The sequence below is a fragment of the Anas acuta genome, chromosome 14, assembly GCF_963932015.1.
Source record: "Anas acuta chromosome 14, bAnaAcu1.1, whole genome shotgun sequence".
NCBI classification, from domain to species: domain Eukaryota; kingdom Metazoa; phylum Chordata; class Aves; order Anseriformes; family Anatidae; genus Anas; species Anas acuta.
The window spans coordinates 12,755,608-12,771,818 of record NC_088992.1 but is presented as its reverse complement, the minus strand read 5'-3'; the positions used below and the strand labels follow the sequence as shown (position 1 = coordinate 12,771,818).

The following is a 16,211-nucleotide window of genomic DNA, read 5'->3' as shown; positions in this document are numbered from 1 at the left end:
AGGACAACATTTCTCTCAGTTACCTTAGGAAGGAGCAGATCACAGCCTATACAGTGGAACATCAGTTTTATAGGATTATTCTGCTTGTACATGCAATTACTAAGGCAAAGTGAAAACGGGTACAGCTGACCTAGATTTTTCTTCAGCAGATGTGATTTTACTAATTTCGCCACAGCTTTGATGATTCTCATGAAAGAATACATTAGAATAAATTACTGAGTCCCCTAGAATAAAGACTCCACTGCTACCCGTGCTGCATGCAAATCACCCTGTTTGAACACTTGCCCTCCAGATTTTAGATCCACGTGTTTTTGCACACGCTGACACACAACCTCCCCCCCCTCCACTAGATAAGCCCTTCCCAATCTATTTTTTGAATTCCTGTTGCAATTACTACTTTCAAATTTAGGGCAGGCATTTATGACACAAAGTGACTTTACTTTTTATATCCCGAAGTTAAAAAAGCTACAGCTAAATGCAGTCACTTATATCTGTATTTAGACATCCGAATACATATGGCTAAAGTTTTCACAGCACGCCACTGCCCAAGTCTCTGCAAGTCCAAGGGCATGTAAGGTCACCAGAATCTTTGCAAAAAATGACACTGATTGCAGTGCCGAGCAGGGAAATCAACCCCTCGCTTGAAACTACCAGGCTGGAAAGTAATCCCTTGCCGGAGCACCATCAGTAATTAATAACATTTGAGAGTCAGGAAGTGAGAAACATCCACAAAACACCTCTAAAATAGAGCAAAAGAAACACCGAGCAACTTTGCTTTCAGGTCACCTCCTGGCTCTGCTTCCATACGGTGGAGAGAATAAAGGGCTTAAACAGAATAAAGGAGTTCAGCACCCACAACCCCACTTTCCCAAACGTGCCAGGAATCACTTTAAAAAGAAAAGAGCACGGACGGGGCCAAGACAAAGCTCTCAGGCTTTGATTTCACGGTGATGCCCAGCCCCTTCCCCCACCTCCAGCAGAGCCAAACCTTTCCCCTGCCACCTCCCAGGAGGGGACAGTCACACTCGTGCCCTGCAGCCACCTCCTGCAGCAGCAGGACAGCCCAAGAGCAGCCGGGCAGCCCGCATCGTGCTGATGGCTGCATGTAGTAAGGACAGTAAGAACCCCCCCATCTCTTACCCCATCACAGGGACTTGCTAAGGTGCTGGCCACCTGCTCGTAGGCAGCCATGGTCTCCGCAGTGCTAGAATGGCTGAAAGGTTTCACAAAGAGGAAATCGCTCTGCTCAGACATGGGGGAGAAACAAGAGGTGTAATTCCGTCCCTGGGAGGTCAGGCCCGCTCCTCCCACGTCCAGGTACTTGATGAAGCCATCTGGCTTCAGCTGCCCATGGAAATGGGAGGTGGGCTTGCGGGCAGACCCTCGACAGCAGCCCACAAAGGTCCAGCTGCCAGAGCCTGCTTTCAGACACCGGGCAGCCGCCACGGCGAACATCACACAGGACACGAGGGAAATGGACACCAGGGAGATGATGAGGTAAAGTGTTAAGTTGGTATCCTTAGGAGAAGATTTGGGGAGGTCCAAGGACTTGGCAAAGTCCTGCACGCCGTCTTCCTCTGGAGAAATGACTATCACCACAGAGGCCGAGAGGGACGGTGTCCCATTGTCCCTCACTTCGACCACCAGCCGGTGGGGGACTTCTGTCTCCCTGAGAGCCTCTGCGACCCTTATCTCCCCCGAGCGGCGTTCCACGAGGAAAGGCACAGCTTCAGCGGTCTCCTGCAGCTGGTAGGACAGCCAGGCATTATGGCCACTATCGGCGTCCACAGCTACAATTTTGGTAACCAGATAGCCGGGTTCTGCCACGGAGGGGATGGTTTGGTGGAAGGCAGAACCCTTGGGAACGGACGGGTAGACAATGGTGGGGGCGTTGTCATTCTGATCCAGGATGAACACGTGGACCACAGCAGTGCTGCTCAGAGCAGGAGACCCAGCATCTTTCACCTCCACGGGCACCTGGAACATCTTGTCCTGCTCATAGTCCAGAGCCCGCACGGTATAGATAGTACCATTGTCTGGGTCTATTCGAAAATAGCTCGAGATAGGTATGTCTTGCATGCCACTGTCCAGGATGGAGTAAGACAGCCTGGCATTACTACCCTCATCAGGATCAGATGCCGACACTGAAAAGACAGATGTTCCAGGAAGAGAGTTTTCCTGAACATGAGCTGTATCGAAAGGGGTGGAGAAGTTTGGTGCATTATCATTAATGTCGGCAATTTGGAGATAGAAGGTTTTTTGTGTGGCCCTGGGTGGGGACCCTGAATCTGTAGCCCTCACAGTGATGTTGTATCCACTGGCCTTCTCCCGATCAAGGGGACCATTTGTGACCAGTGAGAAATGCTCTTTAAAAGATGACACCAGTTTAAATGGGAGCTCTTTTGCTATCTGCAGACGGACCTGCCCGTTGTCACCAGAATCACTGTCCTTGACACCAATAAGGGCAATCACCGTGCCTGGGGTCGCATCCTCCTGCACTGGGCTGGAGAGCGAGGTCAGGACAATCTCTGGGCTGTTATCATTGATATCAATTAATTCCACTCGCAGGTGACAGTGTCCTTCCATGGCCGGGGACCCCTTGTCCCGGGCTCGAACCGCAATCTCGTAAGCACTGGATTCCTCATAATCCAGCGGGGCTTTGGTTCTGATCTCCCCTGTCCGGGGATCTAAGGTGAACAGCCTGGTGAATTTACCAGGTGCATTATTGCTGGTTTTGAAAGAATACTCCACATCCCCGTTGGGACCCTCATCCAGGTCGGTGACATTCAGCTTGGTGACCAGAGTGCCCACTGGCACGTTCTCCTCCAGATATACCTTGGATATGGGTGGGTCGCAAACAGGAGGATTGTCATTTGCATCCAGGACGTGGATGGTGACCTTAGCAGTGCCAGATTTCACCGGATTCCCTCCGTCCAGGGCTGTCAGTGTTAGGTGATGAACAGCCACTTTTTCTCTATCCAGTGCTTTTTCGAGTACAATCTCGGGCATTTTAACGCCATCCCCTCTCACGTTGATACTCAGGGCAAAATGCTCGCTGGGGCTGAGCTCATAGGTGGAGATGGAGTTGGAGCCCATATCCGGGTCTTCCGCCACCTCCAGTGGCAGCCGAGTCCCGGGGTTGGCCACCTCAGTGATCTCCAAGGCCACCACTGGCTTGGGGAACTGCGGCGCGTTGTCGTTGACATCGAGGACGTCCACCTCGACGCGGTGGAGCTGGAGGGGATTCTCCAGGACGAGCTGGAGGTGCAGCGAGCACTCGGGGCTCTGCCCGCACAACGCCTCGCGGTCCAGCCGGCTGTCGAGGAGCAGCACGCCCGCCACCAGGTCCACCTGGAAGTGCCGCCGCTCACCCTCGCTCACCAGGCGCAGGTTGCGAGCTGCCAGGCTCCGCACCTCCACCCCCAGGTCCTTGGCCACGTCGCCCACCGGCGAGCCCGGCTCTCGGTCCTCGGGCACGGAGTAACGGAGCTGGGCGCTGCCGGGCGGCTGCAGGCTGAAGAAGGCTGCGAGTAGCAGCGGGAGCTGCCATGGCAGAACCCGGCCCCTCGGCATGCCGAGCCGGCTGTGCGAGCCGGGAGGAAGCGGCTCCGAGCAGCCTCCCCACGCTGCCGGTCCCGGGAGCCGCCGCCGCCGCCGCCGGAGCCCCCGCGCCCCGGCTGGATCCGAGCGCGCTGCGCCGGGGCGAAGCCGCCGCCGGAGCCACGGGAACGGGGCAGGGTGGGAGGAAGGGAGGAAGGGAGGGAGAGAGGGAGGAAGGGAGGAAGGGGGGGAGGAAGGGGACGGGGGGGCGGCTGCAGCCCGGCCGGCTGAGCGGCTCCCCGGCACACAGAAGGCGCACAAAGTCGGCGAGCGGAGGGGATGGACCGAGTGACAATTCTACGTCTCTCAACAGCCCCCTCCTCCTCCTCCTCCCTCGCTCCCTCCTCCTCTCCCTCCTCCACCGCCTTCCCCAAAATACGCACGGAGCTGCCTCCCCCCCCCCTCCCCGCTCCCGCCGCCGCCTCCACTCCGCCCCCGCCGCGCCGGGAGGGCGCCGGGGATTCCCGGCACTGGGAACCGGGGACTCCCGGCAGCTGAGAGCGGGCACCGGCCGCCAAAATCCAACCCCCCTCCGCCCCCCCCCAAGCGGCCAGGGGGGCCGCGTCCCGAGCTGGGGGGGCGGGGGAGATCCAAGCCCCGCAGGTGCCGGGGCTGCCGTGGGGCTGGGGACGGCGCTGCCCGCTCCCGAGCTCACCTCGCTGGGCTCCGGCGGGTTCGCACCGGCTGCACCCACGGAGGGTTTCACAAACACGAATTCGCTGATGTCAGAGACGGGCGAAAAGCAGGAGCGGTAACGCGGGGCAGGGGGTGCCGTGGCTGTCACCTGGACGCCCATCACCGTGTCCCCTTGCTTGGGCTCGTAGTGCAAGTGCCCAAAAATGTGGCTGGGAGGGGGATGAAGCGTGGCCACGCTCTCCACGCAGCAGCCCTGGGTGGTGGGCACAGGGCCCCGACGCAGACACCGCACACCCAGCACCGCCAGTCCCACCAGCGAGACAGTGGAGATGAGCACCAGGGAAACGATCAGATAAAGCGTGATGGTAGGCAAGCCCCCGCCGTCTGTGCCCTGAGCCTCGGAGCCCTGCAGGGCCTCGGGGCCCCGCTCCTCCACCAGCACCACCAGTGTGACAGCTGTGGAGAGCGGGGGCTCCCCGGCGTCCCGGACCACCACCAGCAGTTCATGTGCAGAAGCATCCGTCTCCTGCAGGGCCCGGGTGATCCGGATCTCCCCAGAGCGCAGGGCCACGCTGAAGAGCCCCGGCTCAGTGGCTTCCACGAGGTGGTAGGAGAGCCAGGCATTGCGCCCCGAGTCCGCATCTATGGCCACCACCTTGGTGATGAGAGCAGGAGGGGCAGTGGAGGGGGAGATTCGCAACTGGGTGGTGGAGTCCTCCCCGACCCTGGGGAAATGCACCCGTGGGGCGTTGTCATTCTGGTCCGCGATAAAAACGTGAACCAGTGTCCTGTTCCTCAGGGCCGGGGAGCCACCATCAGAGACCTCTACGTGGAACTGGAGATAGGTGGTTTGCTCATAGTCAAAGGGGAGTTTGGTTGAGATCTGGCCACTTGTGGGGTGTATGGAGAGGTAGCGAGTTGGATCCAGGCCTGGATCTGTCCCACCAGCTCGCAGGATGGAGTAGGAGAGGCGGGAGTTCTGCTCCGAGTCGGGGTCAACAGCAGAGATGGTAACCAGCACGCTGCCCACCGGGTTGTTTTCTGCCACCAGCACTTCATAGGATGCTTGCTCAAACTGGGGCGCGTTGTCATTGACATCTGCCAGGGCAATGGGCAAGATGGTGTGGCGGGAGAGTGGGGGACTGCCCAGATCCGAGGCTGAGACAGTGACGTTGTAGTAGGCAACGTGCTCCCGGTCCAACCGGCTGCTGGTTAGCAGTGAGTACTGGTGCTCGTAGTCCTTGCGCAGCTGGAAGGGAAGATCTGGAGACACATGACATTGGACCTTGCCCTGCTCACCGGAGTCCCTGTCTCTGACGTGTATGACAGCCACCACCGTGCCTGGTGGTGCATCCTCACTCAGGGAGCTGGAGAAGGAGGTAAGAATGACCTCGGGGGCATTGTCATTCACATCAGTGATTTCCACCACCACGCTGCAGTGCTCTTCCATCGTGGGCGACCCCATGTCCTTGGCTTCCACTTCGATCTCATACACCGTTGCCTCCTCAAAGTCCAGATTGCCCTGGACACGGATCTCCCCAGTTTGCTCGTCAATGGCAAAGATCTGGCGTAAGGCAGCTGAGTTGTGGCTGCTGAGGGAGTAACGGATGTCTCCATTGGGCCCTTCATCCACATCGGTGGCATTTAGCTTCACCACGAGGGTGCCGAGCGGCGAGTTCTCCACCAAGCGGGCTCCATATGATGGTCTGTCAAAGACTGGGTGGTTGTCATTGGCATCCAGGACCTGAATGGTGATGTGCATCTTACTGGACTTGGGAGGGGAGCCCCCGTCCTCGGCGGTCAGGACGAGGCGGTGGAAAGCTCTGAGTTCCCGGTCCAAGGCCCTCTCCAGTACTAGCTCAGGGAACTTCCCACCATCTGTGCGCGCCTTCACATTGAGGTTGAAATTCTCGTTGGCACTCAGGTGGTAGGTCTGCAAGGTGTTGGTGCCCACATCGGGGTCCTGGGCAGGCTGGATGGGGAAGCGGGCACCCAGGGACGCCAGCTCGTAGATGCGCAAGGACACATCATCGCTGGGGAACTCCGGGGGGTTGTCGTTGATATCCAGGATCTCCACCTCAATGCGGTAAAACTCCACGGGGTTCTCAATGGCGAGTTTCAGGTGGAGGAAGCAGCGGGCGTTCTGCCCGCAGAGCTGCTCCCGGTCTATCCGCTCACTGACCATTATAACCCCGGTGTTCACATTGACCGAGAAGTACTGGGAATCCGAATCGGACAGTACCTGCAGATTAGCTGCCGCCAGTTTCGCCACATCGGTGCCCAGGTCCTTCGCGATATTGCCCACGAAGGCGCCCCGGGTGAGCTCCTCCGGGATGGTGTAGCGGATCTGGGCTGAGGAGCTGTGCAAGAACAAACAGAAAGAGAAGACGCGGGGCAGCCCCAGGCACCTGCCCGCCTTCCCTGCCCCCAGCATCCTGGCCGGCGGCCGGGGAGCGATGCCCTCGGCGGAGGCCGCCCGCGCTGCGGGGCCGCGCTCAGCGCTCACCGCTCCCATTCATTGTTTGGGGCGGCCGCGGCTCGACGGGGGGGGCGCCGCGCAGCCGCCCCGCCATTGGCTCCGAGTGCCTGGGCGCTCCGCCAATCGCCGCGCTCCTTCCCCAGGACAGCAACACCGGCACCAATCGCGGCGCGCAACGGCTGCCGAGCGGCACGAACCCGAGCGACGGCGGCCGCCGCCCCCCTCCGCGCCCCTCACGTCGGGGCGGGGGGACAAAGGCGGCCCCAGCCCCGCCGAGCCCCGAGGGAGCGGCCCCGGGGTGGCGGCGCCGTCCGGCCCCGGCCCGGCACCGCAATCCCCCGGCCCCGGGGCGCTCACCTGGCCGGGGTCCTGCAGGGTGCCGGTAGCGGAGAGGAAAGCCCCGGTTTCCCTCGGGAGGGTGCCGGGGGGCGGGCAGGGGCGCAGGAAGGTGAAGTCGCTCCGGTCGGAGCCGGGAGAGAAGCAGGTGCCGTAGCACTGGCTCTGGGAGTCGGTGGGCCGCAGGGTGACCTCCATGTACTTGAGGGTGCCGTCGGAGCTGAGCTGCAGCTTCGGGCTGGAGTGCTTGAAGAAGTCCCGGGACGGCGACTCGCTCAGCCAGCAGCAGCAGGGCGAGGCGGCGGCACGGCCCCTGCGGCGCAGGCACCGGGCAGCGAGGAGGGTGACGGTGGCAAGTGCCACGGTGCTAACGGCTGCCAATGCGATGATCAGGTAGAGGGTCAGGTCCGGCTTCTCCTTGGTACCAGCCAGGAAATCCCGAGGCTTGTAGCTCTCCTCCAAGGTCTCCTCCTCCAGGGCCACGCTGATGGTGACAGTGGTGGAGAGCGGTGGCTCGCCGTTGTCAGACACCAGGACGAGGACCTGCTGCGCCGCCACGTCGGTGTCCCGCAGGTTGCGTGCCGTCCGCACCTCCCCGGTGTACAGGGACACGTGGAACAAGGAGGGGTCGGTGGACTGCGGCAGCAGGCGGTATGAGAGCCAGGCGTTGTACCCGGCATCTGCATCCACCGCTGTCACCTTGGTCACCAGGTAGCCTGGTGGGGCAGACAGCGGGACCCTCTGGGGTGCTGGGACATCACCATCGCTGGCTGGGTGCAGGATGGTGGGGGGGTGGTCGTTCTGGTCCAGCACAAAGATGTAGACTGTAACGTTGGCACGGAGAGGGGGGGACCCCGAGTCTCGCACGGCCACCGAGACCGGCAGAACCTGCAGCAGCTCGAAGTCGAAGGGGCGCTGAGCATAGAGGTTGCCATTGTCAGGGTTGATGTGGACATAGGAAGAGGCAGGGGCACCCTGCACGTGGCCACCCTCTATGGAGTAAACAAGACGGGAGTTGTCCCCATCATCGGGGTCCGAAGCGGAGACCGTGCAGAGCAGGGAGCCTGGTGGGCTGTTCTCTGGGAGGAAGGCGTCGTAGGAGGGCTGCAAGAAGCGTGGTGGATTGTCATTCACGTCGGATATGTTGAGGAGTAGCGTGAGCCTTGTGGTGAGGGCAGGAGACCCTCCATCCTGGGCGGTCAGATCCACTGTGTACTGCAAGGTGGACTCTCGATCCAGGTACTCCCGGGTGACCAGGGAGTAGTGGTTCTGCAGGGACCTGATGGCAAACGGCACATTGGGGGAGATTTCCAGGCTCACAACCCCGTTGGCCCCTGAGTCTCGGTCCCGCACATTGAAGAGCCCCACGACGGTCTCCAGTGGGGTGTCTTCTGGCACTGGGTTCAGCAGGGAGGTGAGCAGCACCTCCGGGGGGTTGTCGTTGGCATCCTCCACCTCTACCCGCAGCACGCAGTGCCCCTCCATCTCCGGCACACCACCATCGCGGGCTCGCACGTGGATCTCGTAGAAGGGTGATTCCTCAAAGTCCAGCGCCCCACTCACCCGCACCTCACCACTGTGGGGGTCCAGGGCAAAGAGCCTCCGGACTGTGTCGGAGGTGTGCACCCCAAAGGAGTATTGTGTCTCCCCATTTGGGCCCTCATCAGGGTCCGACGCATTGAGCCGGAGGAGCAGGGCCCCCACAGGTGTGTTTTCCAGGACTTGCACCTTGTATGTGGCACGGTCAAAAGTGGGTGCATTGTCATTGATGTCCTGGACCTGGACTGTTATCTGCGCTGTGCCCGAGCGGGACGGGCTGCCCCCGTCCACGGCCGTCAGCACCAGCTGCAGTTCTGGCTGCTCTTCCCGGTCCAGGGCACGCTCCAGCACCAGCTCCGGGAAGAGTTTGCCATCCTGCAGCTGTTTGACGTCCAGGGAGAAGTGGGAGTTGGGGCTCAGCCGGTAGGAGCCCACGGCGTTGGTGCCCACGTCGGGGTCCTGCGCGCTCTCCAAGGGGAAGCGCGCAGCCACTGCGGCGGACTCGGCGATGCGCAGGCTGCGGTGGGCGGTGGGGAAGCTGGGGGAGTTGTCATTCACGTCCAGGATCTCCACTTCGAGGCGGAAGAGCTGCAGGGGATTCTCTGTCACCACCTGCACTGACAGCACACAGCTGGCAGCAGCTCCACACAGGCGCTCCCGGTCCAGCCGCTCGCTCACCACCAGCGCGCCGGTGTCCAGGCGCACGGCGAAGTGGCGCAGGTTCTCCTCCGAGCCCAGGCGCAGCCTGCGGCCTGGCAGCTCCTCCACCTTCAAGCCCAGGTCCTGGGCCATGTTCCCCACCACGGTCCCCACCTCTGACTCCTCAACCACCGAGTAGCGGATCTGCCCGGAGACCCAGCCCCAGCCGCAGAGCGAAAACAAACTCAGTACTTGCCATTTCCAGGCGGGTCGCTGGAGGCTGATGCTCTCCATGTTCACACGCATCTGGCCCAAGGCCGGACCCGGGACACAAGCAGCACCAGGGAGCTGCTAAAAATCCCCAGGTCTCTCTTCCACAGCTCGGGAAGCAGCTCCGGGGCTGTAGCAGGCTGTAGCTCTGGCTGCCAGCATCCGAGCGGAGGGGGTGGGCTGGGGGAGGGGAGCTGAATCACAGCCCCAGCGTGAAGGGGGGGGTGGGGTGGGGGGAGCAGCAGATCCCCCCGCTTCAGATCAGCACCCAATTGGCCGAGAGCTCCAGCCCCGCTCACCCAATGGGGGCTCCGTGGAGCTGCGGGAAGCGGGGGCCCGAGCCCGCGTCAGCGGGGCTGCCACCCCCGGCCTCCAGCCTGAGTCACTTGCTCCGGCAGCTCGCTTCCCGTTCTCTGGGAAACTGCACGTCCTGGAAGCCCGCTAGGTACAAGCCTTCCCTGTTCCCTCCCGCTCCCACAATGGTGGCTTCACATCGCGCCCGCAGACAAAGGGCAGCTGTAGGGAACGCGGGCCAAAGGACTTTTCATGCCCTATGAAAAGGTGCTTGTTTGAGCCCCGAGGTGCCAGGGGCTCTTCTCCCGCCCCTTCTCTCCCCAGCAAATGCTTTGCCCGGTTGGTTGGTGCCCGCATCCAGCATCAGCCCTGCAAGCGAGGCTGCCACCGGGGCCACCACCAGCCGGGAGGGCTCGCACCAAGGGACGCCCACCCCTGCCAGCCCCTGGGGCTGTCAGAGGCAGGGATCAGAGGGGAGGCCAGAGCCCGAAGACAAGTGCTGGCCATGCCCACCTGCCCAGCCACCCCTTCCCTGACCTAAACCCCAGGACGAGGTCAACCTCCGCAGTGCCCAAGTCACTGTGAACGCACGGAGCCAGCCGACAACCCCCCAGGTCACCCCCAGATCTCAGTGTTAGGCCAAGATATTAGACGGGGAAGGAAGCCCAGGCCTCGCACCCGACTGACGCAGGCATCGAAGCTCCACAGAGGTCTCAGCCCCTGTCGGGGGGCAGCACCCGGGACCCCATGACCCCCCCTGGGTGCACCCAGAGCCTGCAGGGCTGAGGAGGGGGGGGGCGGCTCCGACCCTGCCGGACCCCCCCGCCTGGACCCCCAGGGGTCCTCGGGGAAGGGGCCGAGGCTGGTCCCGGTGCCCAGCGCCCCGCCGTCGAGGGAGCCTGGGCTCAGCCTCCGTCCCAACCCCCCCCCCCCCCGCGGCCCCTCCCGTCCCGTTCCCAGAGCCACGGGGCGGGACGTCCAGCTGCCAATCAGGGAGAGACTCCCCAGTCCTGGCTCCTGATTGGCGCAGAGCGCCGCCCAGGTCCCGCCTACTGCCCGCTCCGCGGTGGGGGAGACGCTCTTAAAGGGCCAGCACAGCAAAACGCCGGACGAGCCGCTTCCCCGCCGCGCAGCCCGCTCGGCCCCGAGGGCTCCCGACGGTGCCACTCGCCGTGACCGTGGCCCTGCCGTGTGCCCTGTCCCCACCCCGGACGGGGTAATGGGGGCACAGACACTGCCACGAGCACCACGGGGAGCTGCTGCTGCGGGCAGGGGTCTGGTGAAGCCCACACGGCCCGGGGGGATCCGCTCCCAGGGTCCCAGGAGGATGGAGCAAGTGGCAGGCAACTCACCTGGGGGATCTGGGGGACAATGACAAGCCAAGAGGGGAACGAGGTGTCAGGGACGGAGGAGGAGATGTCCCCATTCCAGGGGTCCGACACAGCCAGCTGAAGGGAGCAGGGTGGGATCCTGCATGGCCCGAGACAGCGCCTGCCCCGGACAGGGCCAGCACCGAGGCTGGTCCCTGGTGGGCTGCACCGTCCCCACCGCAGCACTTTTGGGGGCTGGCTGCTGCCCTGCAGGGGTGCAAAGCCTTGGTGGGCATGACACAGTCCTCAGCAGTGGGTTGGATCTTATACCACAAAGCCTGAAAATCCACGGCCCGATGCTGGCCCAGCTGGTTTCTGGCAGCACTGGGGGGCTGGGGAGCTTCCCCCCTGCCTGTTACCACCTGGGTGATGCCCATCCCCAGGCTCAAATCATTTACTGCCCACCTCCCCTCCCCTAGCTTCTTGCCAGGAGCCTGGGGGAGGAGGGGGGGACACACATCCTTGTCCCCAGCTGCAACACAACCTGCACAAAGGGAGAGGAACACTTGCTCTGGCAGCTGCCGCAGCCGTTCCTGCCTGCTGCAGATAAGTACTGAGTGTGAGCAGCGACGCAAGAGGGAAAAAAAAATAATAAAAGGCATAAAATAACTCTGGGAGGTTTCTGCTTCTGCCTGTGACTCAGCTGCAGCGAGCAGGCAGCACACACAGCACTGTGCCTGTGCACTGCTTCTGCTGCATCTCATTCCCTTCTGCCCTGAGGAACCACTTGATCCTACTCACAGCCTCACAAGACCGGCACCAACCACCTTGGAAACCCATCAGATCCCCCCACCTCTACCGGATCCACCACCCGGCCTCATCCCTGAGGATCGCAGCGTTCCCGTAATTGAAAGCTCTCAAATTAAGCTGCACAATTCCCACCAAGGAAGAAGCACAGGAGCTGCCTGCCATGCGCAAGCATTTTCCTGTCTGCAGTTTATTCAGCCTAGACATCACCCTGAGACAGCATTATTACAAACTGCAATAGGGCTGCTAAAGCAAGACCTTGGTGGTGCGCTCACCACCCAGCATCCAGCTCAGAGGAGCCCTGAGAGCAGCTGTGGAAGCCTGCAGTCCTACCCCACCACCCCGAGACGAGCATCCTCACAGTGCTTAAATGGAAATAAAACCGGAACAATAAGGAGTCTAAGTGAGACACGGACAGGAGGGACAGCTCTACAGCCACAATCGGGGAACAGCATCATCATTCAGCTTTGAGTGCTACATGGTGGGATGCGACGTGCTGGTGCTCCACAAGCAGCTGGTGGCTCGCAGCCCACCTCTGCTGTCCCACACCGGGGCACAGCGCAGAGGGACTGCGGGCCCCCCTTGATGCCTGGACCTGCAAGGACTCAGTTCTTGTTTTAAACAGGGAAAACCCACGAGCAACAGACTTTCTGTAAATGGTTGCAAGCTGACCTTGGCCTCCACCGGCTAGACATGCAAGGCTTACCCAAAACTGCATCCAAAGGACACATGCTCACTACCCGGAACAAACAGACTAACTTGACCCCGCTCACCGCAGTGCAAATGTCATCGACGCACAGGATGGCTCATTTGATTTTGAAGAAGTCAACCACCCTTTAGAGACACGGCGCAACTGGATATCCCTCCCCAAGCCCCAATCTGCTGCCATGGGCACATAGCATAGACCAGCCCAGCACTGGGACATGCCCAGAAAGGGGCTACATTACCTCGGTGGGTGTGGGGAGCCGGCTGGTGGTGCCCACAATCTGGTGGTATGGTCCTGGCTCACCATTCCTCATGGTGTTCTGGCGGCTCCCCAGCGGGCTGGAAGTGAAGGGTTTTTTACACAGGAGATCACTCTGACGAGAGTCCGTGGTGAGATAGACCTGGTGGTAGAAGTTGGGCGGCATGAAACCACCTCGCACCGCATCAACGTGGTGGAAGGGCCCTGGTGTCCTGTACAGGGTGCTCCTGGAGCTGTTGAACAGCTCCTTTGACTGCCTCCACTTGTAGCACTTGAAGATGCCCACCGACACTATGGTGATGAAGAAAGCAGCTGAGACCAAAATCACAGCCAAGATGAGATAGAAAGTCACGTGCCTCCTGGGGTCGTGTGCAGGCACCATGTCAGTGAGGTCGGTGAGCGCCTCCTTGACCCTCTCAGCCACGGAGATGGAGACAGTGGCACTGGCAGACAGTGCAGGCTCCCCATGGTCCTTCAGCAGGATGACCAACGTGTGCTGAGGAGCCTCATCCTCCTGGATCTGGCGGGTTGTGAAGATCTCCCCACTGTGCAGCCCAACTGAGAAGAGGGTTGGGTCAGTGGCCTGCAACAGGGTGTAGGAGATCCAGGCATTGTACCCTGCATCTGCGTCCACCGCCACCACCTTGGTGACCATGTGGCCCGCAGGAGTACCTGGTGCCACCACATCAGTATAGGAAGAGGTGGAGTTGGGGAGAGGGTACAGCACAGTGGGGGCATTGTCGTTGAGGTCAGTGACAAACACACTGACCGAGAGGTTGGTGGCCAGAGGTGGAGAGCCACCATCCTGGACCTGCACTGTCATGCTGAACTCCACCTGGTCCTCATGGTCCAGGGAGGTCAGCAGATAGAGGGTGCCACTCTCCCGGTTGATGGAGAAGAGATGACCCACGGTGGTGTCACCCTGCAGGAGGGAATAGGTGAGGTGGCCGTTGCGCCCCAGGTCAGGGTCTGTGGCGCTCACATTAAGAATGGGGATGCCGGGCACGTTGTTCTCCAGCACGTACACATCATAGAAGTCCTGGGAAGACTTGGGTGCGTTGTCATTAACATCTGACACCCGCACCAGAATCTGTTTTACCACAGACAAGGGTGGTGAGCCCGAGTCCCTGGCTGTGACAGTGATGTTGTACTCAGATGCCTCTTCCCGGTCCAGAGCTGCTTTGGTTTTCAATGTGTAATAATTTTTGAGAGAGGAGCTAAGCGTGAATGGGATCCCAGGGGAAATAAAGCAGTTCACCAGACCGTTGTCTCGGGAGTCCAAGTCTGTTACACTCAGAAGAGCTACGACCGTCCCTGGGGCAGCGTCCTCAGGCACAGGGCTGTACACAGAAGTCACCGTCACCTCTGGAGCGTTATCATTCACATCCACGACTTCCACCAGCACTTTGCAATGAGCTACGCCAGGAACAGCACCCTTGTCCTTAGCCTGTAAGTAAACCTCGTGCAGCTTTGTTTCCTCATAGTCCAGCTGCCCCTTGACCCTCAGCTCCCCTGTGGCTGAGTCCAGAGCAAAGAGCTCTCGTACCTTGGCTGGCGTGTGGCTGCTGAAGGAGTAGACGATGTCTCCGTTGGGCCCATCGTCCAGGTCGTAGGCACTGATCTTGGCGACCAGGGTGCCACTGGGAGTGTTCTCCCTCACACTTGCCTTGTAGGTGGACTGGTTGAAGACCGGGGCGTTATCATTCGAGTCCACGACGTCGATGTGGATCTGCACGTGGGCCGAGCGTGGCGGGCTGCCTCCATCCAGCGCAGTCAAGACCAAGTGCAGCTCCCGCTGCTCCTCCCTGTCCAGCTCCTTCTCTAACACCAGCTCTGCATACTTGCTGCCATCCCCCCTCGTCTGCACATCCAGCACGAAGTGCGGGTTGGCACTCAGCTGGTAGGTCTGCAAAGAGTTAATCCCCACATCGGGGTCTTGCGCGCTCTCTAGCGGGAAGCGCGCCCCGGCCGCCACCGACTCGCTGATTTCCAGCCTCGCCTGGCCGCTGGGAAAAACCGGGTCGTTGTCGTTGATGTCCTGTATCTCCACGGCGCCGCTGTACAGCTCCAGCGGTTTCTCCAGCACGATCTCAAAGCTCAGGGAGCAGGGGGAGAGCGCTCCGCACAGCTCCTCGCGGTCGATCCGCTCGCTCACCAGCAGCGCGCCGCTCCCGGGATCCACCGCGAAGAACCTCCTGCTGCCGCCGGACACCACCCGCGGCCGGCGCCCAGAGAGCCGCGCCGGGTCCAGCGCCAGGTCGGCCGCCACGTTCCCCACGGCGGAGCCTCTCCGCGCCTCCTCGGGAATCGCATAGCGGATGGCGGCGGAAGCCCAGGAGGAAGCGCCGAGCAAAAGCCAGAGGCTCAGTACCTTCCCCGTCGTCACCCCGCGGCTCCGTGCGGCGACGCCGTTCATCGCACAGGACGGCAGTCGCTCCCCGCCTGGCCCCCCCTAGAAATCCTCAGCTCGCCCCTTCCTGCCGCTGCCCGGCGCCCCGGGACGCGGCGTGCGGCGGGGAGAGGGGCATTGCTCGGCGGCACGGCACTGACTCACTCCCCGGCTCGCTCTCAGTCTCTCTGTGCCTCGTCCCGGCTCCGAGCGGGGCCGGGCCGCCCGATCCCCCGCTCCAGCATTGGCCGACAGCGGCACACAGAGTCCCGGCCAATAACTGCACGGAGCGCTGGGAGCCCCGCGGCCGGGAGGGAGTGCGGCCGCCCCACCGACAGCAGCGGGGCTCCAGCCGGCTGACACCCAGCCCAAAAAGCACGAGTCCCTTTCCCCACGTACGGGGCCGGTCAGACACCGGCAGGAAGGTGTGAGAGTTAGCAGAGGGGATGGAGCCGAAAGGGGCGGCCGGAAAACGAGGGGGTGTCCCCCGGGAAAACAAACCCTCGTTGGAGTCAGGCAGCAGGACCGAGAAGGGGCGGGGGGAAGGCAGAGGGAGGGCGGAATGAGGCGGAGGAGGGGGTCTCACGGGACCTTCTGGCTCCCGGTCCTGCCAAGAGTCCAGCCCCTTCCGAGCGTCCCACAGCGTCGCGACGGCGCGCCGCCGTGTGCCAGCAAAGCAGCGTCGCCGACAAAGCGACAGCGCTCTCGTGCTGCCGCTCCCCCAGCGGGCAGCTGCTGGGGTTCCCGGCAGCCGCGCCCCCGCCCCGCTCATCGTTGCCACCACTGTCCCAGGGGGGGATCCTCCCCGACAAATCGCAGAACCCTCGTCCTGACACTCCCTTCCTCCCTCCCTCCTCGCCGCCTCCCGGCTTGCTCCCCCGGTGCTCGATTCCTCCAGACGCAGCGAACTCACGGCTGGCGTCGTGCTGGCACCTGGGGCACCCTCCT

At 61.8% G+C, this 16,211-nt stretch overlaps 1 protein-coding gene across 9 annotated transcripts in view; it reads right to left on the bottom strand.

Moving 5' to 3' along the window:
* LOC137864440 (protocadherin gamma-C5-like) overlaps positions 1 to 16,211 on the bottom strand; it is a 186,499-nt gene that overhangs the window by 16,678 nt on the left and 153,610 nt on the right. The window contains exon 1 of one of the 9 annotated variants that reach the window (XM_068698533.1): positions 12,858 to 15,742. The exons of 4 other annotated variants lie outside the window; for them this stretch is intronic. In XM_068698533.1, the coding sequence (XP_068554634.1) occupies positions 12,858 to 15,290 (2,433 nt within the window). In that variant the 5' untranslated portion in view covers positions 15,291 to 15,742. 4 more of the 9 variants (XM_068698531.1, XM_068698538.1, XM_068698536.1 and 1 more) reach the window with 4 other exon arrangements.